General features: G+C 39.5%; 1 protein-coding gene across 2 annotated transcripts in view; it reads right to left on the bottom strand.

The window, feature by feature from the left end:
- Positions 1 to 27,735, bottom strand: part of Atg9 (autophagy-related protein 9) — a 702,067-nt gene that overhangs the window by 539,618 nt on the left and 134,714 nt on the right. For both annotated transcript variants that reach the window (XM_067149655.2, XM_067149654.2), the window contains exon 4: positions 5,174 to 5,390. In XM_067149655.2, coding sequence (XP_067005756.1) covers positions 5,174 to 5,390 — 217 coding nt within the window. The remainder of the gene's footprint in view (positions 1 to 5,173; positions 5,391 to 27,735) is intronic.

Here is a 27,735-nt window from a genome sequence, read left to right as displayed (position 1 = left end):
CCAAACTCGGTTAAATCTTAACTTACGATAATCTCATTAAACATTAGTGTGGTATTTGCCTTGCCACTTCATCAAATTAAGTACCAGTACTGAAGGACTGAATGTCAGTAATTTCTCTGTAGCTACTAGTGATAATGTTGCCCGGCTGAGTGGCTCAGGTGGTGAGAAGCTGGCCTTCTGACCCCAACTTGGCAGGTACAATCCTGACTCAGTCCGGTAGTATTTGGAGGTGTTCAAATATGTCAGCCTCGGTAGATTTACTGGCACATAGAAGAACTCCTGCGGGACACAATTCTGTCACCTAAGAATCTCCGAAAACAGTCCAAAGTAGTTACTGGCACGTAAAGACGACATTAGTATTATCAGTATAACATTGTTAATGACTTCACCAAGGTGACTGGAAGGATGCCTGTACCAAGTACCATATTGGGATGCATGACTTTAATAATGCTGCTGCAACAGACAATCCTCTCCAACTGATTCGTAAATATATTTCTATATTGAGAGAATGTAGTTAGAATTTTGTGTTTTAGAATGCTACTAATATATCACAATTACTATCCCATTCTTATATTGGTCTCTAACGATCCTGGCCAATATTACATGGTGCATTTCTTCCATATGTATTGCATAGAAGTCATTATAATCGTTATTAAATTAAGTATTAACAGAGAATTTCAAACTTGTAGTGTTCTACCACTCGTTCATAATGGTGTATCATCGGGCTGGGCCACTACGTTGCTGTGGAGTGCCGTGCGAGTTTGTGACGTCCAAGAGTCGCTCACGTGGTGCACAACGCTACACACTTAAACCCCAATGTAATTATGCTGACAACAATGAAGTTTTATCATTTAAATAAACAGTTTCACAGTATTTATATTTTAATTCGAAACAACCAATGACTGAAATATATGAACTAGCACACATCTGGGTTATGTTAGCCGGGCGGTGCGCCTATTAAAAAGGTCCTAGGGAGAACACTTTATTTATTTATTTATTTATATCATGTCAGAAGCATACATAAGTTTAAAATTAAAGATAAGGAAGAACATAAAACATAATATAAATACTCCAATGGCGAAGAGCCACATTAAACTATGTGAGCCCAAAACCTTGCAACATCAAGTGCATTTGCCTTCGCTTTAACCAGGTCTTCTGTTGTGCAGCTGAATGGGCATGAACTGCATTGCAGCAAATGGGCTGTGGTCTGCTCTTCTCCACATACACACAAGGTACTGTCCACTTCGAAACCCCATTTCTTCTGGTTTACCCTGCACCGCGTAACACCAGAGCGCAGTCTGTTCAGTGCTCAGGGAGAACACTGGTACCTGATAGATTAAGTTTCATTTAAATGTAGATCGACAAAGTTTTTAATAGATTCACAATTAAGTATTTATTATTTTCCACCTAGTCGATACAATGATTGCTTAAGGCAATTTAATGGTTAAAAGTGGTACATGTTTCGTATATTATCAACATCTTCAGCCACACAACACTGTTTAGATGAAAAATATATAAATTGACAAAGTAATGCTTAAGAGGAAGTGCAATACGGACCATGAAGCTGATTTTATGTAAAGTTTTTAATATCATTATATACAGACAATGAATTTGATAATACTTCAACATAAGTGCTAACAACATTTCTAGCAGCATTTATCACTGGATCCAGAAATCCTTTATAATCATAGCCATGTCATTAGTAGACAAACACGGCGGACCATATGATGTAATATAGTAACATAAGTACATAATACGAAATTGTCGTATGAACTCACCTGTGCCTCAAAACTGCTTTATCAACTCAGCCATAAGTTTTAGTGTGGAACAGTGAACTTTTTAAATCCAAGAACATGTATTTTAAACATATATCATCCATGTACAGAATAGTAGAATTTATGTCTTAATTCTCGTATCATTTAACTTGACGTCAGGAAGAAGAGTATTGTAAATTGATAATGCTTCTGTTTATACTATGTGACATTCTTTATTGTATTTAGTGATGTTTTGTTTATATGTTATATTAGCCAGCTGAGGATGACCTATAAAGGGGTCGAAACTGGTCCTGTACAATAATAATACATAAATACAGTATTGATTAGGTGGAAGCTTCAAAACTTCATATCTGTGAATATCCACATTGACGGCATTACTGTAGATGATGTCGAACTAGCTCAAGCCAAAATGTTCCGCGGGACCAGATCAGATAGCGCCGGTACTGAAATATACTCTCCTCTTCATTTATAACTTAATTCTCAAAACTTCCCTATTTCTCTCAGTATCAATGTTCCGAGTATGTCCTGAGTTTAAATCATGTAATCCATACAAAAATACTGACCAATAACAATTAACAATTCCTTCAGCTACTGTATAGCTAAAGTTTACATATGTCACAGATTCACCGTCTTTACAAGACCTTTAATATCAGAATAGCAATGTAGATTTATTTCAGAACGATCTACAGTATCAAATCTTGTAAATTTTACGCAATCAATATCCGCAGAACTTGATAGAGGTTGCCAGATAGATGCAATATTTACCAAACTTCAAAAAGGCCTATGACAAAATTGACTGAGACATACTCCTAAAAATAAAAATTTGTGGGATTATCTTGCCCATTACTATGTCTGTTCAGCTCCTACCTAAGAGATAGAAAGCGATACGTAATTGTAGGGCTCGGTGGTATATAGTCATAAGTCACCATTTTTTTTTTTTTTTTTTTTTTTAGATGTCCATGCCATCGTATTCTTTAAATTTCCCTCTTTAATATCACACCAAGATGTTTCTTGTATTTATAAATGATGGCAGCATACGCTAGGTGGAAGTTCTTTACTTTGCCATCTAGTGGCGTCGAAATCAAGAGTGAATTAAGATCTATCTCTTGTTTAGAGGACTTTTGAGAATAATGAAGCTGAAAGTGAAGAGTCAGATCCGTTTGATATAGATGGTGATGATTCTTGACACCCATCAAGCAGCAGTTCCAGCTCTAATGACAACTTGGTAAGAACATAGACATATTTTATCATGGATAACCTCTAGTTTGTGGCTTGTGACTGTATTTTACTCATTCTACTTACTTTACAAATAACTCGTATCTTTTGGAAATGCATGAACAATAGCGTTCGATTTGATAACCATAGAATAATTTAGTAGAACTATTAATATTACCAATAATATTTACATAGGATATCATGTGAAAGCAATTAGCAGTTAAATATCTGCTGGTGTGGCTTATAACTATGTTCATCTGAAATTGTCTGAATTTGTTACTCCTAATTTTACAGCTTGAAGTTAGTAGGATGTGTGAGGAATCACCAATAGTATATACCACAGATGAATGGCTGGATGTTGTGAAGTCAGCAAGTCCAGAAAACTTCATTGTGACAAAAATGAAAAGAGATAACTTCAAAACTTTAGATGATCTCAAGTCATTGCTATCAATACCCACTAAATTCACAACTGGAGATTCAGTTCACTTCAGTGAAGCTACACAATTTCAATTGAATTTCAAGGATCCTTTTCAGCTAGGTGTTAAGCACTGTTATACTACATTAGGGCCAGTTCAGTATGCAAACATTCGCACCAAGAAGAAAGGAAGACTTGTGGAACGTGATCCATTTCAACTCAGAGTAAAAAACAGAAATCAACTCCCTGTCAACCAGAAGAAATTGACTGATGTCATGTCTCACATGTAGCCAATCAACACATCTTCTTGTCCCGTACAGGATATAATGTTGAAGATAATGATGTGGAAGAATTCCCTTGAGATACACATTGTTTTTTCTTAAAGTATGTGTATTCATTCTCAAATATTGTGTTTTCTTAAATTAAGTGTGTTCGTTCTCAAATATTGTGTCTTTAGGCTTATTCATTCTCTAATATTGTGCTTTTCTTGATAAATAAAAATGTATTCGCCGTCAAGTATTTAAAATTCTTTCCGGGAAATAAAGTCATAAGCCCTCATTCATCAAAAAAGTTCTTAAATCATATACTAGGGCAAAGTGTTGTTTCACTGTCTCCCATACAAGTGTTCATTTATACAAGGAAAGTTATTACAAATGTAATGGATGATTTACAGATTTGCGCTGAACTTTAATTTGTCATTTACTCCGAACTAAGTTATTGTGGCTTATGACCATATTCCACCCACTCCTTCAATTTATCAAAGAAACTCGTATAGAGAATACCCTGTAAATTCAGGATTAGTCCACGGCTCTAATCTAGGGCTGTGGATGTTCCTCGCATTTATCACTGACATAGCTGAACGGACTGTCTCTTACACGCTGATGACTTTGTCTGCATTAACGACTGCAAACTGCCTTGAGTAACATACTTCACTGGACGACTGAAAATCAACTGTATCTAAATGTATAGAAATGTGTATCAATGTCATTCACCCGAAATAAAACATACGAAGACCTGAAACCAGTAAATGAGGTGAAGGACCTCGGTATATTATTATAGACTGAGAACTCGCCTTCACCCCACATATACAAAAGGGAGTGCTGAGTCATACAGGACATTAGGATTTGCGATGAGGAATGTCTTAAAACCTTATATCTCTCTTGTCAGGTCCGAAGTAGAATATGCAAGTGTTATATGGAATCCAGTAAACAAAATATATATTGCAAAGATCAGAAAATGCAAAAGAGATATTAAATGCTTATGTTTAAAAAAAAACGGTAATTTACCACATACAATATACAATGAACTTCTCCTAAATCTTGAAATAGAAAGCTTGGAACTGAGCAGACAAAAGGATGACATGAAGTCTCTGTACAAAACTGTAAATTCTATTACTGTATTGACAACCCTGACTTTTTATGCCACTTGAATATTCACATGCTCTGCTTTAATGCAAGGACAAATATAACTTTTCAGAATAAAAAAGTCAAAACAATTGCTCAGAAAAATTTCCCACTTTACAGGTTATGCAATGCCTACAACTGTTTCTATAATCTCCGCGAAAACTCTCTAAATAACTTGTACTTCAAACCTTCTACATGCCATAAATTGGAACAAAATAATAGTTTAGATATGAAGTTAGGGTTTTTATTTTTATATTTTACTCTTTCTTATAAAGATTAAATTAGATTACATACGAAATATTGTTTCTATCTCATTGTAAATATAATATTAGAATAGTTGAGATGTAAACAATGTATTGACTTACATCATTTATCTTTAGTGCAGTGTTGAAAAAGGCCTTGATATCCCAGAATTGGACTAGATGGTACAGGACTTTGATGGCACGAAGACACCAAAACACAATCGCCACAGAGATGCAGATCCAGGAAATCAAGCCAAGGCTTGCTACACACACGTCGGTCGAAATCACAGCATCGCCGAGAGAGATCTTCCGAGGGGAGTTGTTCCCGCTAACATTATCTCTATAAACACAAAATGTGATCAAAGTTGTGAACACAAGTATGTTTCGATTTCATCCTGCAAGAGTTCTACCTTGGACAGAGACACTTTTTTATTGTGGAATTGCTCAAAAAGTAAAGTATAAGAGGAGCCTGATGAGGCAAGATATGACGAGTTTACTCTAAATCTAACCAATTTTTTCTTTGTTAATGGAATTTGACAAATGAAAATCTAAAATTTAGTTACTGAACTGAAACTGTATGGTCATCCTCGTAAATGTTGGATTACATTCTGTTGATAAGAGGAGGAGCTGTTCACAACATCCATTACTTGGAGTTGTCTTGACATATCAGTCATTAGTCATACAATCTTGCTTTGAGGCTCCTCAAACCTAAACAGTTTATGCAATTTTCAGCTTTGTTATAAAAGTCAACATCTAGTAGCACATTACACAGACAAGATTACAATTTTAAAATTCACTCAGGTCAGAAGTACAACTTAACATGCTCACAACGTTTTCAGAATACACATGGATTCTAATACGGAATTTACCTGCAACGTCGATCTCCTCTGGGTTTTTTCACTACATGTGCAGCACTGGGCCAGAAGGACACTGGCCCCGAGTTTTTATCGAAACAATTAAAATTTTGTTAAATATTTAATTTTTGTTTTTTGTGCACAGAGTGTTTAATAAAGGTACAGGTGTTTACAGTGATTAACCAAGTTATAAGCAACTCAGAACATGGACGAATACAATGACGGCTCCTCATTACAGCTCTTTATATAGGAGATCATTTCCAAAACTAGTTTTGCTAAAAAATGATGCACTCAGCACTGCGTCTGGCAAAAAATTAGCAGGTTTTCATATTCAAAAACAAGTTTGAATTGCATTAAAAAGTTAAGGAAAGTTAGGCCCAGTGCCGAAAACCAACAATCATTTGGTTGTTTTACTCAACAACAGATACACTGCTGCTGGTTCCGGTGTGCCAACAAGACAGCACTTAGTCTGACACAAGAAGTGTGAAACATTTTCAAGACTGATATAGATGTTTATTCCCATAGAGAACCTGAAATATTTGTCCCGAATGAGTAAATTTATAATACCAATATAAATGGTCTGTTATTGGACATCATAAATTTTCCAGCCAACTCATTCCTGCTTGCCAGCATTTCGCCTCTGTATGCTAAGTTGGGCTCATCAGTTGGTAAATAGCACACTTACCAAGAAGCATGGCTAGCGCATAGCATGCAGGCCACTGTGTAGGCTACTTGGAGACACTTGGAGACTTTGTCTTATTACCAAAAATTGATGCCTGCCTGGCCATCGGATGATATAGATGTTGATTTCCATATGTCCAATAATGGATCATTTATATTGGTATTATAAATTTATTCATTCAGGCTGACTAGGAGACTTGTCATTGTTCTGGACGCATTTCGAGTTGTATTGTGTACGATCCAGGCTAAGTTGCTACATCACCCTCTTCAATTTTAACCACAATGGAAAGGTCTTCTATTTGCACTTCACTATCCTATATTCACCCATCAATCATCCGAATGCTTAGAATGTTGTTGTTATATGTTTGGCCTGTATTGTCAATAAAGATATTAACATTTACAATACATACAAAAGTTTTCATTCTTAAAGCGAAGTTATGATGAGATGTTTCACCACTTTCTTGTCAAACAGCACACTAAGAAGTTGCTGTAGACATGTTTTTTAACCTTCGCTAGGCTGACGATGTCCCAAAGAGGGACCTATACCTTCGCTTTAAGAATAAAAATAATAATAATGTTTGTCACGGGGTGCGGGCTGGAATGGGCCTAACTACAATGTCAAGAATTGAATTTAAAACTTAAACTGAAGGTTATATTTTCAGAATTTCAAACTTAACAATTTTTTCATGACAATATTTCAAGTACAAATAGCAATCATCAAACAAGATAGGAAAAAAAAGTCCAAGATTCAGAATCAACACTTCGGGCTTTAAGCCCCTAGTTTTACAATTTTACAAAGGAAGAGGAACTATATAGTGAGGGTCAGAAATCCCCTAATTCAAGAGCACTTGCTCCCAAAATCACAATATCTAGCCTTCCAGAGGCACACTTTACAGCTCTCACCGGCTCTCAGTTTCTTACTGACTACTCAAGGCAACATCAACTTACAAACACTGGCCTCTCAAAGCACAACTTGCGATATGAAAACTGATTTATACAGGGGTATTTAATACCCAGCCTACCGGGCCAATGTGGAAACAAACAGGTTAAATAACAGGCCCAAACACAAATGGAATGGAAGCACATGGCGTTCCAATATAATGAACACTTAAAAACCTAAGGGCTCTAGGCCGATGAAACAGGGGCTATTCCCCAACTACCACATTACAGAATGAAAAACAGTTATAAAAACGTAGTCACCTCAAACCAAGATGAAGGGGAGCTCGAGAGGGTACAGCACTCTCTATCCCCGATTTACAGTTAAAGATTTTATGAAGTTTTTACACTAGCCTGCAGAAAGTTACATGTTTAGAAAAGTAGGTTACATAGTTAACGATTCGGATTTTTCCCTCGGGTTAAACTGTGGAGTTAGCAAGAAAGAAAGATGTTATGTGGCCATTACCTTGTAGATGTACTGCTGACTGATGAAAGAGGCCACCTGCCTCCTGCTTTGACACACACACACTTAGTAACATGACGATCAATTGGCCAATAAACGTGAAAATCCACAGTTTATAAACCCTCAGGGAAAGTTCGAGACCATTCAAGATTAAACTAGCCACATCCTCTCAAGTTCATTGGTTAATTTCAAAGTTACACAGAGAATCGAAGAAGAAGCTAGTGATAGGTGGAAAATTAATTACAGAAATTGGGGATTGGCTAGATTCAAAACTGGTGGAAATAAAAAGGAAATATTGCCAATCCAAAAATAAATGAACATCAATCAGGAATAAAACTTATGAATACAAAACTTCTTTTAATTATAAGTTCTTACACCTCGCACCAGGGAAGGTGATTATAGTTTTCAGTAGTGTCATCTGTGGAAAAATGTCCAAACTTCTTGATGGATAGCATACAAAACTAGTAGAAATTCAGTCAGTTCAGGAAACTTCACAATAACAAAATTACATCTTATTTCTGCGGTGACATCTTCTGAGTAAATTTCTAAGTTGGTGTAGTTTCAGTTTCACTGTTTTGCCAATAGAGGAGTTCATTTAGGTGCAGAATATGAATGCGCGCCATTGGCGTGTACCCGGTACAGACCTCCCCCCCCGCCCCCAAAGTCCTTCCTTGGGGTGACGCAGAAGAATTTTGAAAAAAATATATTTCCAGTTGAAGAAAATTTCTAAGTCTTTTTATTTTTTTGAAGTAGATAGTTGGAAACTTGTTTAACTTCAGTTTTAGGGTGTCCTTGTTGTAGAATATTAACAACATGTTGATAGTCTTGATGGCAATACCTGCCGCCGCTGCCGATACCCAGTTGAGGTCGCCCGGACTCCCCGTGTACTCTGAGAGGGGTAATCATGGTGAAGGACACCGCAGATTAGAAGTATATGTACAGTTCCCAGATGAGTTGGCGGTAGAGGAACCGCACTTCAGCCTTTGCCGGGAGATGGGCTCCGGCGTGCCGTTCAGAAAGAGGCCTTACTACAGTGAAGAGGGCCCTTTCTTCTCTCTTGTGTCCCTCACAAGATGTTACAGTATGGCGGCAGCCAGCTGAGAGGGCACTGAAACAGTAAGATCTCAGCGACAGAGAAGTTTTGTTACAGACTTGAGAGTACGAACTTTATTGGTGATGCAGAGGGGCGGGCGGCGTGGAAGATGTTTTAGTGCCAATAGTGCGGAGATGCAGGAGTCACGGGCTTGGTAATGGTCACTAAGGAATTGACAGCAGTAAAACCAGAGGGGAAGATCGTTCGTACAGATCATCTACATAATTACATAAAATAATAGTGCAGAAGTCCTCAAAATATCAAAAAATATAACCTTCAAACAGCTGCTAAACGTTGATGACTAAGTTAACAATGACATTACACAAGTTTTACCTGAGATAGGAGAACTCTAAAGATCCTCTCCGTGGCTGGATTGCTCACTAATAATGTAACGGGAGTCAGAAAATCCAATATAATGCACGGGCCGTGAAATCTGGGGGCAAGCTTGCCCGCGGGAACAAAGTTTCTAACCATGACTTGATCTCCGACTTTCAAATTGGTGGGCCTCCGTCCACGATCATATCTTTCCCTAACCTTTTCATGGGATACTTTAAGATTGGCTCTAGCCTTCTTCCATAGATCTCTAATATTATAGGGATCTATTGTCTCTGGAAGGATATCATTAAGTGACCAAAGGTTAGAGAGCGGCATGTTAGGCACAAATTTAAACATCAGAGAAGCTGGGGTGAACTTATGGGACTCATGAACTGCCAAATTCAAAGCAAAGGCCAACCAATGCATGGACGTATCCCACCTGGAATGATCTTCATGATGAAATGCGATGAGAGCCAATCTAAGATTACGATTGACCCGCTCCGCCAGAGATGGTTGACGATAATACATTGAAGTAGTTACATGTGATATGGACAGATCAAAACAGAATTTACGGAAGAGGTTGGAGGTAAAGGCTTTAGCATTATCAGAAACTATATATTGACAAGGACCAAAAGAAGCATTTAAACAAGAAATGATGGGCTGAGCGGTAGCCAGCTAAGTCGGAAATAACCAGAAAAACCTAGTGAAACCATCTACACACACTAGAATGAATTTGTTGGCATTCCCCTTTGATTGGGGGAAGGGACCGACGTAGTCTATATAGAGGCGTTCCATGGGGCGTGACACTTGTGAAAAGATAATAGACCTAGCTTAGTGGACAAGGTGGGTTTACTAAGCAAACAAGATTTACAAGCCTTTACCAATTCTCGAATTTCACTGTCCATGCCTTTCTAAATGAACATCTCTCGGATCTTTTCCCAAGTTTTGAAGATGCCTAAATGCCCCCCTAATGGGGTCTCATGATAGTATTTGAAGATCATAGGTACAAGCACGGCTGGAACCACTACTTTCATCTTCTGATCATGTCTCGACGGGCAACACAAAACCCCGTTCCTCAATACATAAGGGACGACATGTTACCCAGAAGAAAGGGTTTCCATAATAGGGCCCAGCACAGGATCTTCACGTTGATATTTTTCAATATCCCTAAACAACATGGGGGCATCAGTTAGAATGGCATTTACACCCGAAGGTATGGGCGCGAGAAGAGAAGAACTATCTTCCTGTTCAGTGGTCTCCCCGTCATGAGAAAACATGCGGCTTAGTCCATCCGCAACAACGTTTTCAGATCCTCAGATATGCCTAACATCAAACTGGAAGCCAGAAATCCTGATGGCCCAATGGGCTATACGAACAGTACGACGCGACCTAGCCAAGACCCAACTTAAGGCTTGGTTATCAGTTTCTAGGTCAAACTTAACATGTTCCAGATAGAGTCGGAACTTCTCTAGTGCAAATAAGACTGCTAAGGAACTTCTCTAGTGCAAATAAGACTACCAAAACCTCAAGTTCATAGATGGAATATTTGGCTTCTTGAGCCGATAGTGTCCTAGACGCATAGGCTATGGGTCGTCTCGCGAGTTCAGTTTCCTGAAGAAGGACAGCAGCCACCACCAATGACGAGGCGTCGGTTTATACAATGAATTTCTTCGAAAAATCAGGCATAGCAAGGACAGGGGCATTACAAAGAGCTAATTTCAGGTCTTCAAAAGCGGCTTGTTGAGACAGCCCCCACTCAAATTTGACGCCTTTCCTACGAAGTAAGTTCAAAGGCGCCGCTCTGTTAGCGAAGTTGGGAATAAATTTCCTGAAGAAATTTACCATGCCTGGCAATCCCTTTGATGTCCTTAGGAGGTTTGAAATAACGGATGACCTGTGTTCTGGAATGATCGATAGAAACACCATCGGGTAACACAATATGTCCTACGAATGACATAGAAGGCTTAGCAAAAACTACCTTAGATAACTTCACAGTCAACCCGGTCTTACGAAGGCAATTGAGTACTTTCTTCAGATGACCTAGGTGTTCTTCAAAGGTCTCAGAAAATAAGATGACATCGTCCAGATAATGATACAAGTATTCAAATTTGATGTCAGAGAAGACCCTATCTAGCAGTCTCGTGAGCACAGCTGCCCCTGTGGGGAGCCCGAAAGGCACACGGTTGTACTCGTACAAGTTCCAAGGTGGAAACCTAACTGGGGTCAAGTGCGTAACATCAATCTTGTATTCAATAAGGTCGGTAACACCAATAGTATCAGAAAACACATCAGGAAACGACTGACACAACTTACGAATACTCTCAGTCTGCTCCTCAGGTAGATGTCTAAGGTCTAACAACATCTCATCCTGGGTAGGCGAAACAGATGAACATGATACAGAATTACACTTAAGCAAAAGAATTTTACAGTTATTAGCAAATTTGAAAGTGCACGACTTGCTCTGAATGTCGAGCACTAGACCGGTATGAGACATGAAGTCCGCTCCTAATATTATGGGGCAAGACAAGTACTTAGCCACAAACAATTTAACTTTCCAGGTGAATTTAAAAATCAGAATTTTGGCAAAGATAAACCCTAAAATTTCTAAGGGAGAAGAGTTAGCCGAAACGCATTGAACTGAAGACGAACACTAATTAGAAAATTTACAAACAGACTTTAATTTAGAGTACCATTCAGCCGAAATAATAGAACAAACACTCCCAGAGTCTAATAGAGCAGTGAATGGTTCACTATTCAACTCGATCTTAAGAAATGGTACAAGTGCGGGGGTCTCCGCCGTAATCCTAAGGCATTCTTTAGGACCATCAAATGATAAATTAGAAGAACTCTTATCCTTACCCGAGCTTCTGCTAGGTTTAACGGGGGCTGACCCTTAGAAAAATGACCCTGCTGACTCAGCCGATGACACTAGTCACTTTCGATTATTTGAGTTGGTGAGGTTGCACCAGAAGTTGAGCAGGAGGGGGTGATATTAGCATTAGGGCAATTCTTGGTTATATGAGTAAACGAGCCACATTTAAAACATCCTTGTGATGACCCTGCTCTATTCTTTGTCCCACTGGATTTGATCAAAGGACACATGTTACGGAGATGTTCCGTAGAACCACAAGCATAGCATTTACGTGTGGTGAATGTTCAGCGAGGTGAAGGCCGAAAACTATTAGAAGATGGAGGGGGCTCCTTAGCGACTCGCAAGGTGTCGGCATACCGCACTCCTTCGGCTGAGACCGCCATAGCCTCTAATTCTGCCAAGGTTTGGGGGAGAGACTCAAAACATAAATAAGATCTATAAACTGGTGAGATCCCTTCAACAATAGTTTGCACTATCTGGACTTCTGAAAAATGCAGGACGAACACTCGGGTATAAAATTTGATATCTTGGATGTAATCAGGCAGATTTTTGTCCAGACGTTGTACCCTAAAATAGAACTTCTGTATTAAAGAGGACATTGCCCTAGGTGGAATGAAATTTGCCAACAGGTGAGCATAGCCTAGCCTCCGCTATAGCCTCAACTATCTTGTCCGATAGGACCCCTATGGAATATGGGTACATAATTTGAAGAATTTGAGAGTGAGAAAGGGAAAACACTAGAACGTGATCTTGAAATTCAACTAAAAATCTTAATAATGAAATGACATAGTTAGTGAAATTTACTGAAAATTTTGTATTCTCCTAAGCAACACAGCCAGAGGATGGGGCAGACTGCTAAAACAAGGTGACGAAATTGGTGACGGTCTAGATGATTGAGAAGCTTCTGATACAGCATTATTCAAATAGAAAGGTGGAATTGAGGTACGCCTATCAGACTCTTTTTCTAATGGGGCAGAAGTTTGTTGAGTTGCCACAGATTTTCCGCTTTCTACATTCTTGGAAGAATCTTCCTCACTCACAGTGTTTATCACCATTGCTTGGTCGGTTTCGGGAGCAGCTGCCCCAGACAACAACTGACTGACTTTATTTGACATTTTTGATAGATGATCAACTTACTCACCTCCTTAGCATGACATTCTTTTAACTTAAGAGACAATAGATCACTAACTCCATTGTAAAAATGGAACAATCTTGCCTGTACTCTTTTAAGTTGATTGGGAGATGGGTCACTCACTTCAAAAAAACTTACTACCGAGGCTAGTTCAGTGGTGTTGTCTGTGATAGTGGATAGAGCCTCATCAATTTCTTTCTCTCCCAAAGTTGGGATACAAATTGGTAATTCAAGGGATTCCTTAAGTTTGGTGGTATCTGTTGCAACCATACCTCCAGATTGAACATTTCTAATTAGTAATTCATACATTTATTCCTCCCTGTGCAAGTAGCCGGGATGGAGGACTTCGTGAGGGCCGGACATGATGAAAGAAAGGTTACGAATTTAGAAAAAAAAATTCCAGCGACCGAGAAAATTGTTAGAGTACAAATCAAATCCTATGTTCAGACATCAAAAGGGACTTAATTGAGACCCATTCAACCACGCTCTGCTACTACTTGTTACGGGGTTACCCGTGGAGCAGAAAGAGGTTAAAGAAGGTGCGGGCTGGAATGGGTCAAACTAAAATGTCAAGAATTGAATTTAAAACTTAAACTGAAGGTTATATTTTCAGAATTTCAAACTTAACAATTTTTTCATGACAATATTTCAAGTACAAGTAGCAATCATCAAACAAGATAGGAAAAAAAAACGTCCAAGATTCAGAATCAACACTTCGGGCTTTAAGCCCCTAGTTTTACAATTTTACAAAAGGAAGAGGAACTATATAGTGAGGGTCAGAAATCCCCTAATTCAAGAGCACTTGCTCCCAAAATCACAATATCAAGCCTCCCAGAGGCACACTTTACAGCTCTCACCGGCTCTCAGTTTCTTACTGACTACTCAAGGCAACATCAACTTACAAACACTGGCCTCTCAAAGCACAACTTGCGATATGAAAACTGATTTATACAGGGGTATTTAATACCCAGCCTACCGGGCCAATGTGGAAATGAACAGGTAAAATAACTGGCCCAAACACAAAAGGAATGGAAGCACATGGCGTTCCAATATAATGAACACTTAAAAACCTAAGGGCTCTAGGCCGATGAAACAGGGGCTATTACCCTACTACCACATTACAGAATGAAAAACAGTTATAAAAACGTAGTCACCTCAAACCAAGATGAAGGGGAGCTCGAGAGGGTACAGCACTCTCTATCCCCGATTTACAGTTAAAGTTTTTATGAAGTTTTTACATTAGCCGGCAGAAAGTTATATGTTATTTATTTATTTATTCGTATCAGAAGCATTAATACTATAAATACATATATACTCTAACTGAATTGTATACATTATAGACAAAGTCACACTTATCAAATAAAAATGTCTATACTACTTTTGCCCAGAAATTGGCGACATCCAGTGCATTTTCTGTTGTCTGAAGTAGATCTTGTACTGTACATGTTTTAGGGCACCTACTACACCGCAACAAATGATACGTCGTCTGGACTGCACCACACTCACACAATGAAGACTCGATGTTGAAACTCCACTTCTGCAGGTTGCTTTTACATCTTGTCACGCCTGCCCGTAATCTGTTCAGTGATCTCCAAGTACTCCATTTCTCCATGTGACCAGGTGGTAGTTCTTCACTTGGTGTCAGCCATTCTTCGGAGCGAGTACAGCTTGCGAGCCACATATCAATTCGGGATTGCTGAGGTGTCCTGTTAAGAGCCTCTGTTGTTCTGAGGAAGCTTTTCCTTGATTTGAGTCTTGGAGTAACTGGCCTGTATCCACACAGAGGGTGAGCTTCAGATGTTTCCGCCTTCTTCCTCTCGTTTTTTGCTGCAACCTCTCGACGGATATCAGGAGGGGCAATACTAGCAAGACTATACAATTTGTCCAACGGAGTAGGTTTTAGACAGCCGGTAATGATGCAACAGGTATCGTTTAGAGCAACATCTACCTTCCTGGCGTGACTTGACTTGTACCATAATGGGGATGCATATTCCGCTGCAGAGTAACATAGAGAGTTACTGTACATGCTTAGAAAAGTAGGTTACATAGTTAACGATTCGGACCTTTCCCTTGGGTTAAATTGCGGAGTTAGCAAGAAAGAAAGATGTTATGTGGCCATTACCTTGTAGATGTACTGCTGACTGATGAAAGAGGCCGCACGCCTCCTGCTTTAAGACAAACACATTTAGTAAGATGACGATCAATTGGCCAAGAAATATGAAAATCCACAGTTTATAAACCCTCAGGGAAGGTTCGGGACCATTCAAGATTAAACTAGCCACATCCTCTCAAGTTCATTGGTTAATTTCAAAGTTACACAAAGAATCGAAGAAGAAGCTAGTGATAGGTGGAAAATTAATTACAGAAATTGGGGATTGGCTAGATTCAAAACTGGTGGAAATAAAAAGGAAATATTGCCAACCCAAAAATAAATTAACATCAATCAGAAAAAGAAACTTATGAACACAAAACTTCTTTAAATTATAAGTTCTTACACCTCGCACCAGGGTGCATGGTTATAGTTTTTAGTAGTGTCGTCTGTGGAAAAATGTCCAAACTTCTTGATGGATAGCAACAAAACTAGTAGAAATTCAGTCAGTTCAGGAAACTTCACAATAACAAAATTACATCTTATTTCTGTGGTGACATCTTCTGAGTAAATTTCTAAGTTGGTGTAGTTTCAATTTGACTGTTTTGCCAATAGAGGAGTTCATTTAGGTGCAGAATTTGAAAGTACGGCATTGAGGTGTACCTCCCGGTACAATGTTATTGGCTTTACGTCCCACTAACTGCATTTTTGGTTTTCGGAGACGCCGAGGTGCCGGGAATTTAGTCCTGCAGGAGTTCTTTTACGTGCCAGTAAATCTACCGACACGAGGCTGACGTATTAGAGCATCTTCACATACCACTGGACTGAGCCAGGATCGAACCTGCCAAGTTGGTGCTAGAAGGCCAGCGCCTCAACCGTCTGAGCCACTCAGCCCGACTAAGAATAAAAACTTTTGTAAATGTAAATATCTTGTGGCAAATCAAGCAAAGCCATGTTTGGTGTCTTATCCACAGAAAATGACATCGCCTACTCGAACCTAGATGTGTAAGAAATTCTTCAAAATGAAAAAGTGCACGATTTATTTAATTAAACCATTTTTATTTGATTTACATTATTATTTTATGTAGCCTTCTATCAAAACTTATCAAATGTTATGTACAAGTTGAAAGCGGTTCCAGTATAAACTGTTGGAAAACAAATTTAAATTAGGGTAATTATATACCAAAGTCGACTTGGAAAGGAAACTCAAGTCATGCTGACCATTAAAAGGCGGAAGCTGGAATACTTCGGCCATATAATGCGGAATGATAAGTACAGAATCCCGCAGCTTGTTATACAAGGAAGAATACAAGGATGTAGGAGTTCTGGTAGACGACGAACTCTATGGATGAAGAACACTGTAGACTGGTATGGGTTGGACACGATGTCTCTGTTCCGTGTCGCTGCATCGAAATTCAAGATCGCCATGTTGACCACCAACCTTTGCTAGAAGATGGCACATTAAGAAGAAGAATATACCCAAGGAAAATCAGTAATCAGTTCTCACATATTTTGCACTTAGAAATTTTCGTGCCTCATTTTATTTTATTTCTTATTTTTTTCTTTCTTTATGTATAGGTCATGCTGTTGGCATTTCAGATTGTCCTTATCCCCTTAACGTTTCGTTACGTATAGGTCATGCTGTTGGCATTTCAGACTGTCCTTATCCCCTTAACGTTCCTTTATGTATAGGTCATGCTGTTGGCATTTCAGACTGTCCTTATCCCCTTAACGTTTCGTTACGTATAGGTCATGCTGTTGGCATTTCAGACTGTCCTGATGTAGTGATGAATTTGAAATAAATACAGGTGTATGTCCTCTTTACTGTTTAACTATCTTCTTGAAAAAGTTGTAAGAGAGTGCACCATGTCACCGACTAGGACCAAAAATTACGGGTACTGAGATAGATTGTCTAGTGTTTGCTGATGATCTGACACTAACTGCCAAAGACATCTCTGATGCACAAAAACAGATTGCTATTGTGGAAGAGCAAGCAGCTCTTAAAATCTCATATGAAAAAAAAATAAATTTATGACAAATATAAAAACTGCTCCACCTGAACTTACTGTTGATACAAATAGAATTCCAAGAGTAAAGGTGAATATATCACTGAAAATGGCGATGAAAATATATCAGTAGCTTTAAGAATTCGGAAAATGGAAACTGCTTTTCAACACACAAACAAAAACTGCTTGTCCTGGAACAGTAACATTCATCATTACTTAACCTGAAGCTCTTGATACATTCAGTTTTCGTCATAGAAATTTAAAGGAACAATTAGAGATTAAAGAAAGGAAAATGTTAGGGCCACGTTACCCCAAACCCAACTCGCAAATATACTTAATGCTATTTGTTTGGGGCGTCGACCTATAGAGATCTAAAGAGACCGCGATTAATTCAATTTGTAAGCCATTTGGAATAACAATAGACTTACTTATTGAATACACAAATCAAACATACGAGAAAGACCTCACTTCACGATGGAAATGTAATCAGAAAAAGCGATTTGAGGGAGACTAGAAGAAACCAACACGACGTACTTAGTCTTCTTCTTCTTGAGGCTTCTTCTTCTTGAGGCGCCTTCTCCTAGCGGAGGTTGGCGGTCCACATAGCCAGCTCTGAACGTGATGTTGCAGCATGGAAAGCATCTTCTGAAGTGCAGTTGTGCCATCTTCGGATGTCCTTCAGCCATGAATTCTTCCTCCTGCCAACAGACCTTTTCCCATGTATTTTACCTTCAATGATGAGTTGTAATAGCTGGTACTTCTCGCCTCTCATAATGTGCCCTAGATATTGGGTTTTTCTTTTTTTAACAGTAAGTAATAGTTCTTTTCGTTTCTTCATGCGATGAAGGACTTCGTCATTTGAAATTTTCAGCACCCACGGTATTCGGAGTAGGCGGCTATATAGATACATTTCAAAAGCATCAATTCTTTTTTCTAGATTTTGGTCAAGGGTACAGCTTTCACATCCAAAGAGAACAATGGAGAATACATAGCACCGAATCATTCGCATTCTTAAATGCACACTTAGGTCCGATTTTGTAAATAGCTGTTTCATGCTAAAAAATTGCCTCCTGGCCTGTTCTATTCTAGATTTTATCTCCCTCTTGGAATCACATTCCTCATCTAGCACAGTACCCAAGTATTTGAAGGAGTATACTTGTTCAATCTTACTGCCGTTTATTGACAGGGTTGCTGGAATTTTTCTTTTAGAGAAGACTACAACTTTGGTCTTGGAAGCATTGACAAACAGGCCAAACTCTTCACTGCGCTGGACTAATTTGTCTATCATGCGTTGGAGCACAGGTAATTCATTTGCTATGACAACAGTATCATCTGCGTACCTGATATTGTTAATTGTCTGTCCATTTATAACTATCCCGCTGTTTTCCTCCAACAATACCTCCTTAAATATTGCCTCAGAATAAATGTTGAATAAGAGAGGTGACAGCACACACCCTGACGAACACCTTTTCTGATTGTAGACGCTTCTGATGTTCTTTGGTCGATTTTGACATCTGCGGTTTGATTCCAGTACAATGCGCTGATAATGCGTAAATCGCATTGGTCAATACCAGTCGATCTTAGTATCTCTAACATCTTTTCATGTTTCACAGAGTCGAAGGCTTTTTTGTAGTCAATAAAACAAGTATATACATCAACATTCATGTCCCTGCACCTCTGTACTAGTACATTTAAGGAGAAGAGTGCTTCACGTGTGCCGACCCCATTTCGGAAGCCAAACTGGGTCTGATCCATATAAGATTCACATTTCTTGGAAATCCGGGTGTGTATGATTCGCAGAAATATTTTGAGGACATGGGACATCAAACTAATCATACGGTAATCATCACACTTAGTCGGATGAACAGAAATTACAACAATCGAAAATGAAGAACTATTGGGCAAGGAGGACAAACGTTGATTCTGCGTGGTCTTAAGTGACCCATTCACAAAGAGGACGATTGCCTGGTTGCATATATATATTTCCTCTTAAAACAGTAATCACCTCCACCACTACGATTGTGGTAGTTTTCAAATGATGTTCACATAAACATAATACTTCTTCTTCTTCTTCTTCTTCTTTTCTAGCCTATTTCAATCCACTGCTGGATATAGGCCTCTTCCATGTGCTTCCATCGTCTTCGGGCTTGAGCCACTTGGAACCAGCGTGTTCCAGCCAACAGCTTTATGTCGTCGAGCCATCTCTTCAGGGGTCTTCCAATGCCTCTCTTGTGTCCCCATGGTCTCCAGTGAACAATCCTAGAGGTCCACCTGTTGTAGTCTTGTCGAGCTACGTGTCCTACCCATTGCCACTTTAGTCTTGCTACTATCTCTAGGATGTCTGTTACATTAGTTCTTCTCCTGATGTCCTCTGAACGGATCTTATCCCTAAGGCTGATCCCTAGCATCTGTCGCTCCATGGCTCGTTGTGTTCGCTGAAGCTTGCGAGCACTTTCCTTCGTCAGAGTCATCGTTTCCAGACCGTAAGTTGTAACTGGCAGCACGCACGTATTATAAACCTTGGTCTTCAGGTTAATTGGAACATCCTTGTTGGTGAGGATGAATCTTAGTTTTCGGAATGCAGTCCAACTCATACCTATTCTGTGAGGAATTTCTGCACGTTGGTTGTCTTTTCCAAGTTTTATCTTGTGTCCAAGATAGATGTACTCATCGACAGCTTCTATATATTGGTTTCCCATTTTAAGTGGTCGACTCTCTGGGCTTAGTATTTTCGTTTTATTAATGTTCATTTCTAAACCAATCTTAGCAGAAGCAGTTTTTAATTCTTGGATCATGCTTTCTAGCTCATCTAGATTTTCACTTATGAGCACAATGTCATCGGCAAAACGCAGGTGGTTCAAATATAACCCGTTGATTCTTATTCCTTTGTTATCCCAATGAAGGGTTTTGAATACATCTTCCAAGGCAAGGGTAAACAGCTTTGGAGAGATTGTGTCACCTTGTCGAACTCCTTTGCCAACTGGGATTTTATTGGTGATGAGGTCTTCGTCCACTCTGACTACCATTGTTGCTTGATCATAAATGTTTTCCAGAAGCTTTATATACCTTGAGTTTATCATGGCATTTTGAAGTGCCTTCATGATTGCCCAGATCTCCACTGAGTCAAAAGCTTTTTTATAATCAATGAAGGCCAGATGAATCTTGATGTTGTACTCAGTGGTTTTCTCCAGAAGAAGACGAATAGTCTGGATGTGTTCAACAGTTGAGAAACCTTTACGAAATCCCGCTTGCTCGGCAGGTTGATAAAAATCCAGTTCTCTTGTGAGGCGGTTGGTTACAATTTTAGTCAGGAGCTTATAAAGGTGTGATAACAAACTCACAGGACGATAGTTCTCTAAATTTTCCTTATCACCTTTCTTGAAGAGAAGTATCACTTCAGCATTTTTCCAATTTTCTGGTATTCTTCCAGAGTTAATACACTTGTTCATGAGTATTCTCACGGCTTCTAGCAGATCTCTTCCACCTAATTTCAGCATTTCATTCGTTATTTTATCCTCCCCAGGGGATTTTTTATTCCTTAGTTGTTTAAGAGCATTTTCAATCTCAGCAGTGGTTACTTCCGGTGTTACTTCATGTGTATAATTCTGGGCTAGTTGTTCATCACTGGATGGTTTATTAATGGTTGATGTATACAGCTTGTAGTAGAAATCTCTAATAACTTCAGTAATCTTTTGCCTATCTGTGACTATTTCTCCATTTTGGTTCTTAAGTTTTGTAATTTTTGGTCTTCCTGTAGACATGCTGTTCTTTAAAATCTTCATGTTTTTATTTTCTTCAACTGTCTGCATGATCATGTTATTATTAAATTTCCTTAGATCTTTTCTTATTTCCTTGCGAATGGTCTTGTTAAGATTTTTGTATTCTGCTGTATCCCTGTCCATTGTCTTCCTGTCCTTAATGAGCTGCATGGTATTGAGTGAAAGTCGGCTCTTCTTATTAGTTTTCTTCAATGGGATCTCCTTTGCTGCATTTTGAATACTGACTGTAATTTTCTCATTAAGTTTGTTCACGTCCAAGTATTTCAAATCTTCTGTTGGGTTAAGTTTTTTGGTAAGAGCTTGTTGAAATGATGATTGATGTGTTTCTAAGTCCTCTACTCTTGGAAAAGTGTACCCCCTTGTCATTTTGGACCGTTCAAGTTTGAGGTCAAATGTAAAGGTTGCTCGAACTAGCCTATAGTCGCTTCCTGTATCAAATCTATTGAGAACAGTAACATCTGTACAATATTTCTTCTTGTTGGTCAGGATAAAATCTATCTCATTCTTGGTTTGTCCATCGGGGCTCTTCCATGTCCATTTTCGTTGGATGGGCTTTTTAAAGAAAGTATTCATGCAATAGAGATTTTCGGCTGTGAGATATTCTAGCAATCTTTCTCCTCTTTCGTTTTGATCGCCTAGTCCATATGTACCAATGTTCTCTGGGTCTCCGATTTCCTTTTGACCCACTTTTGCATTGAGGTCTCCAATGATGATACAGAGTTGTGTCTTTTCTGAATTTTTCGCTTTGGTGATATCTTCATACAGCTGTTCCACTGCCTTTTCGTCAGAAGTACTGGTTGGAGCATAGACATGTATGACTTGTATGGAGAATTTACTATTCAATTTGAGGACGATATATATCACTCTGAAAGAGAAACAAATCATCTTGTGTATGAATTCTTTGATATTTTTATTGACAAGAATAGCAACCCCATGTGTAGAAGCATCCCCGTTATTACGTAAGATGACATGACCTGATGGAAGGGTCTCAGCTTTTTCTCCTTGAAGGCGAGTCTCACAAATACCCAGAATATCCCATTTTATGTCATGTAGTTCTTGTTCTAGCCTTTCAAGGTCTTCAGCTAGTCTCAAAGTTCTTATGTTGTATGTGGCTATTCTTACTTTTTTAGTCGTTCTTTTCGAATTTTTGCCTCCCCCAGAATCCTTGAGGCAGACTGACGTATTGTCAGTGTGAGATTCTGAGTCTTTCACTCTACTCACCTGGGGTAGTTTCGTTTGAAAATTCGAAGTCATAGGAGTTTATGGAAGGTGTTCGGCAATAAAACACCACGCTTGCCAGACGTGTTGGTGAGTTGTGATTCAGCCGCCCCTAACATGGGGAACAGACGCTGTCGGGGTACCGCCACTAACATGTGGAACCGTCGTGCCCTTTGTGTGTTGTACACGTATTAATCCCCATGTACAGGGCTGCCTCTTCCAACATCTCCGCCATACCGAAGGTCACCCTCTCCACCGTTGATGTCGTTGAGGTCTTCACTCGTAACCCTGAGCTGGGACCCTTACCAGATACTACACACCGGGTCAGCGTGCTCTGGGACTCGCATAGGCAGGGGCGCCACTCCCTGGGTAGAGCTGCCTCCAAGGAGGGTCTCTACCTGCTATCAAACCCGTTGCCTTACCCTGTATGAATACAGCCGCTCCTAACATGGAGAACAGACGCTGGGTGTAGCCGCCCACTCTGGATCAGACGCTACACGTCGTATCAAAATGTGCCCTTCTTAAGATGGCTGACAAAATGGGCAGGCTCTGTGTCCTAGGCAACCGCGTGAAAAGAGAGTAGAGTGCACATCCATGGTAGTGATGGCAGACGAGACAATATGGGTGCCAGTTAGGGCAAAATGTTTAAAAGAGATATAGCGAGTTTCCATCTAAGTAGTGATATCTGTGGAACTATTGTAGCAGTGAACAAGATGGCAGATATTTAGGGCACAAAACTGAGAATAAATATGACCCTAAAACACTATTAAATGAACGTGGACTCCCTAGATAACACTAGCATAAACTCAGCACCTAAAATAAAATCACAAATACCCTCTGGAAACCACAAACGAAGTGCAGTTCTTCTTAACAGATGGATATAAGACGCACTGCCACTACACATCTTATTACATGTTATAAACATACAAATATGTTAGTAAGTTGTCTGAAGTGCCAATGTGGTTGTGTCATACGTTCGCCTCCATGTTCTAACTTATCCAGACCTCGTCCTAAGCTATCCCCACGAACCTACTACGCTGTTGTAGCAGGGGGAGAGGTGATACTCCCACGTGGCGCGTCCCAGGTGGCGGATTGTGGTGGGGGGGGTGGGGTTCCTAACCGGCTTGCCGGCAAACATAATACAGATGTCAATTTCATATAATTTTGTGGGGACGGTAGACTACACCCACGGTATCCCCTGCCTGTCATACGAGATGACTAAGGGGACCCAGACACTCTAAACTACGGAGTGTGGGTTGGCAATCACAGGGCCCTTAGCTGAGTTCTGGCATTGCTTCCACTTACTTATGCCAGGCTCCTCACGTTTTCTATCCTTTCCGACATCCCTTGGTCAACTCTTCTTCTTTTCCGACCCTGACCAGAATTAGAGGACTCTTTCATTTTCACGAACTTCATGCATTTAGTTTTTCTTTGGCCGATACCTTCGTTTCTCAAAGTGTCGGATCCCTTCAAATTTTTCTCTGTGATTAATGTTAAGAACCCCATGGTGTAGGGGTAGCGAGCCTGCTTCTTACCCGGAGATCCCAGGTTCGATTCCTGGCCAGGACAGGGATTTTTTACCTGCATCTGAGGGATGGTTCGAGGTCCACTCAGACTACGTGATTACAACTGAGGAGCTATCTGACAGTGAGATGGCGGCCCCCATCTAGAAAGCCAAGAATAACAGCCAAGAGGATCTGTCGTGCTGACCACATGCAACCTCGTAATCTGCAGGCCTTCGGGCTGAGCAGCGGCCAGTTGGTAGGCCATGGCCCATTCTGGGCTGATATGCCATGGGGTTTGGTTTGGTTTTATTAGTGTTAATAGCGGATGGTTGCCCAGTTGCACCTCCTTATCACAACTTTGCGAAAACAGGTTTGTACCATTAAGGGTGGTAAGGAATGGTAAAGACCCACCTTATTATAATAGAGAAATAAAGAGACTAAGAAGGAGGTGCAGACTGGAAAGAAATAGAGTTAGAAATGGCTGTGGAAGTAAGGAGAAATTGAAGGAACTTACTAGAAAATTGAATCTAGCAAAGAAGGCAGCTAAGGATAACATGATGACAAGCATAATTGGCAGTCATACGAATTTTAGTAAAAAATGGAAGGGTATGTATAGGTATTTTAAGGCAGAAACAGGTTCCAAGAAGGACATTCCAGGAATAATTAATGGACAAGGGGAGTGTGTATGTGAGGATCTTCAAAAGGCAGAAGTATTCAGTCAGCAGTATGTAAAGATTGTTGGTTACAAGGATGATGTCGAGATAGAGGAGGAGACTAAGGCCAAAGAAGTAATAAAATTTACATATGATAACAATGACATTTACAATAAGATACAAAAGTTGAAAACTAGAAAAGCGGCTGGAATTGATCAGATTTCTGGGGATATACTAAAGACAATGGGTTGGGATATAGTACCATATCTGAAGTACTTATTTGATTATTGTTTGGTCAGAGGAGCTATACCAGATGAATGGAGAGTTGCTATAGTTGCCCCTGTTTATAAAGGAAAGGGTGATAGACATAAAGCTGAAAATTACAGGCCAGTAAGTTTGACATGCATTGTATGTAAGCTTTGGGAAGGCATTCTTTCTGATTATATTAGACATGTTTGTCAAATTAATAACTGGTTCGATAGAAGGCAATTCGGTTTTAGGAAAGGTTATTGCACTGAAGCTCAACTTGTAGGATTCCAGCAAGATATAGCAGATATCTTGGATTCAGGAGGTCAAATGGACTGTATCACGATTGACCTGTCTAAAGCATTTGATAGGGTGGATCATGGGAGACTACTGGCAAAAATGAGTGCAATTGGACTAGACAAAAGAGTGACTGAATGGGTTGCTATATTTCTAGAAAATAGATCTCAGAGAATTAGAGTAGGTGAAGCTTTATCTGACCCTGTAATAATTAAGAGGGGAATTCCTCAAGGCAGTATTATCGGACCTTTATGTTTTCTTATATATATAAATGATATGAGTAAAGGAGCGGAATCGGAGGTAAGGCTTTTTGCGGATGATGTTATTCTCTATAGAGTGATAAATAAGTTACAAGATTGTGAGCAACTGCAACGTGACCTCGAAAATGTTGTGAGATGCACAGCAGGCAATGGTATGTTGATAAACGGGGTTAAAAGTCAGGTTGTGAGTTTTACAAGTAGGAAAAGTCCTCTCAGTTTTAATTACTGCGTTGATGGGGTGAAAGTTCCTTTTGGGGATCATTGTAAGTATCTAGGTGTTAATATAAGGAAAGATCTTCATTGGGGTATTCACATAAATGGGATTGTAAATAAAGGGTACAGATCTCTGCACATGGTTATGAGGATGTTTAGGGGTTGTAGTAAGGATGTAAAGGAGAGTGCATATAAGTCTCTGGTAAGACCCCAACTAGAGTATGGTTCCAGTGTATGGGACCCTCACCAGGATTACCTGATTCAAGAACTGGAAAAAATCCAAAGAAAAGCAGCTCGATTTGTTCTGGGTGATTTCCGACAAAAGAGTAGCGTTACAAAAATGTTGCAATGTTTGGGTTGGGAAGAATTGAGAGAAAGAAGAAGAGCTGCTCGACTAAGTGGTATGTTGCAAGTGATAAAAATCATTGTTATCCGTATTGAAGATACTGAATGTAGGATGTTAAAAGGTTTGTTTTTTTCACCTATTCAATACATATAAATTTTATAATTTAGGAATTTATTGTAGATTCCACTTGAGACATGTTTCGCCCTTCATTGAGGGCATCATCAGTCAAAATATTACCTCAAGGTAAAAAATCAGGTAACTGGTTAGTGGTAGACATGTACAAATTAATACATATTATTAACAACATACAAAAATTAAGTATGGGAAATAGTTGCACAAAAGTGATGGTTGAACATGTAGGTTTATAGATGAAAGGTCAGCACCAATGCCTAAAAATAACATAGTAGAGTTCTGCAGTGGTGCTCTGGAGAAACAGTTGATGCAATCATATGATAATAAAAAGTTAAAAATATTTACATTATAAACAATTAAGGGAGAAAAGGTGTAGTGTTTGGCGTCAATGTTTTTAACCAACAATTAATGTCAAAGGTTGGTAACTATACAGTATTTACATTGTTCTATTGAACAGTTGAGAAAAAGTTTTAAAAAATATTTACATTTAACATTCAGCGTAAATGTTTGTAAATAAAAACTAATGTCAATGGTTGGTAACTATATAGTAATTACATTATCTAATTGAATAGTTGAGAATTTACAATTAAATACATATTTACACAAGAGCAGTTGGTGCGCAAGGATAAGAAATTTTTTTTTTTTTAGTACCACGTGCGTCCTGATGTTTTAGAGGTTGGAAGAAGGAAATAGCATTGACATTTCAGAAATATGTAGAGCAGTTTATTTTAGTTAAAAATCACCCGGGATAGGGAAATTTTCATAGCCGTATGAGGTTTTTTAGGCATCAAACTGAAAGTTTTCCAGTTGCAGCGCCGAGATCGGGATGGAGACTGGTCAGTGTGGCTGGAGATTCATGGGTAATCCGTGCGTTTGAACGGCAACAATGGTGACAGTTAATAGTGGGTAATTGCTAATTAGGAAAAATGTTGCGGATTGAGACTTCCGCTTATTCTTTTAATTGACTTCTGTAGCATCGATTGTGATGTGAAGACATCGGTGTGAAATGCCGGTGAGACAAAATGATGATGTTCCGTGGAATAAAGTAAGGCGGACTACGGAATGAAGTTGTTGTTCTTTACTGGTCTGGTGAGATAGAATAGAGTTGCTTGTGTTGTGGACTGCTGCGGAGAATTAGAATGTATACAGCAACTGCAGAGTCAGAGCGTTAAAGCTGGGGTGAGGCATCTTCTTATTCTGACTGCGAAGAGGAGCCGTAGTGGCACGCACCTCCCCCTTTCCGACCAATTCCCCCACACACAACGACAGCAAGCCCACACGTCCTCCCACCCAAGCACTTCCCCCTCCACCACGACCCCACCGATACAACACGAGAAATAAGAACCACTCGACCTTCAAAAACAGTACAACGCCCAGCACAAGCAAATAACATTCACCACATTAACAAATGGCATCAATATTATCCGCGTAACTTTCGGTTCTTTATCCCCCCCCCCCCTCTTTTTATAACCAACACTACATCAACCTGCACTCCCTATACACAACAAGCTCGCCCCTCCCCTCTACCTTCCTCCATTCTGATAGCTCACCTTTGCGCATGACTCCGCCCATGCCCCTCCCCCCCGAAAGCTCAC

Source organism: Anabrus simplex, chromosome 6, assembly GCF_040414725.1.
Source record: "Anabrus simplex isolate iqAnaSimp1 chromosome 6, ASM4041472v1, whole genome shotgun sequence".
Lineage (NCBI taxonomy): Eukaryota > Metazoa > Arthropoda > Insecta > Orthoptera > Tettigoniidae > Anabrus > Anabrus simplex.
The sequence above is the reverse complement of the archived record's forward strand: the minus strand, read 5'-3'. Positions and strand labels throughout refer to the sequence as shown.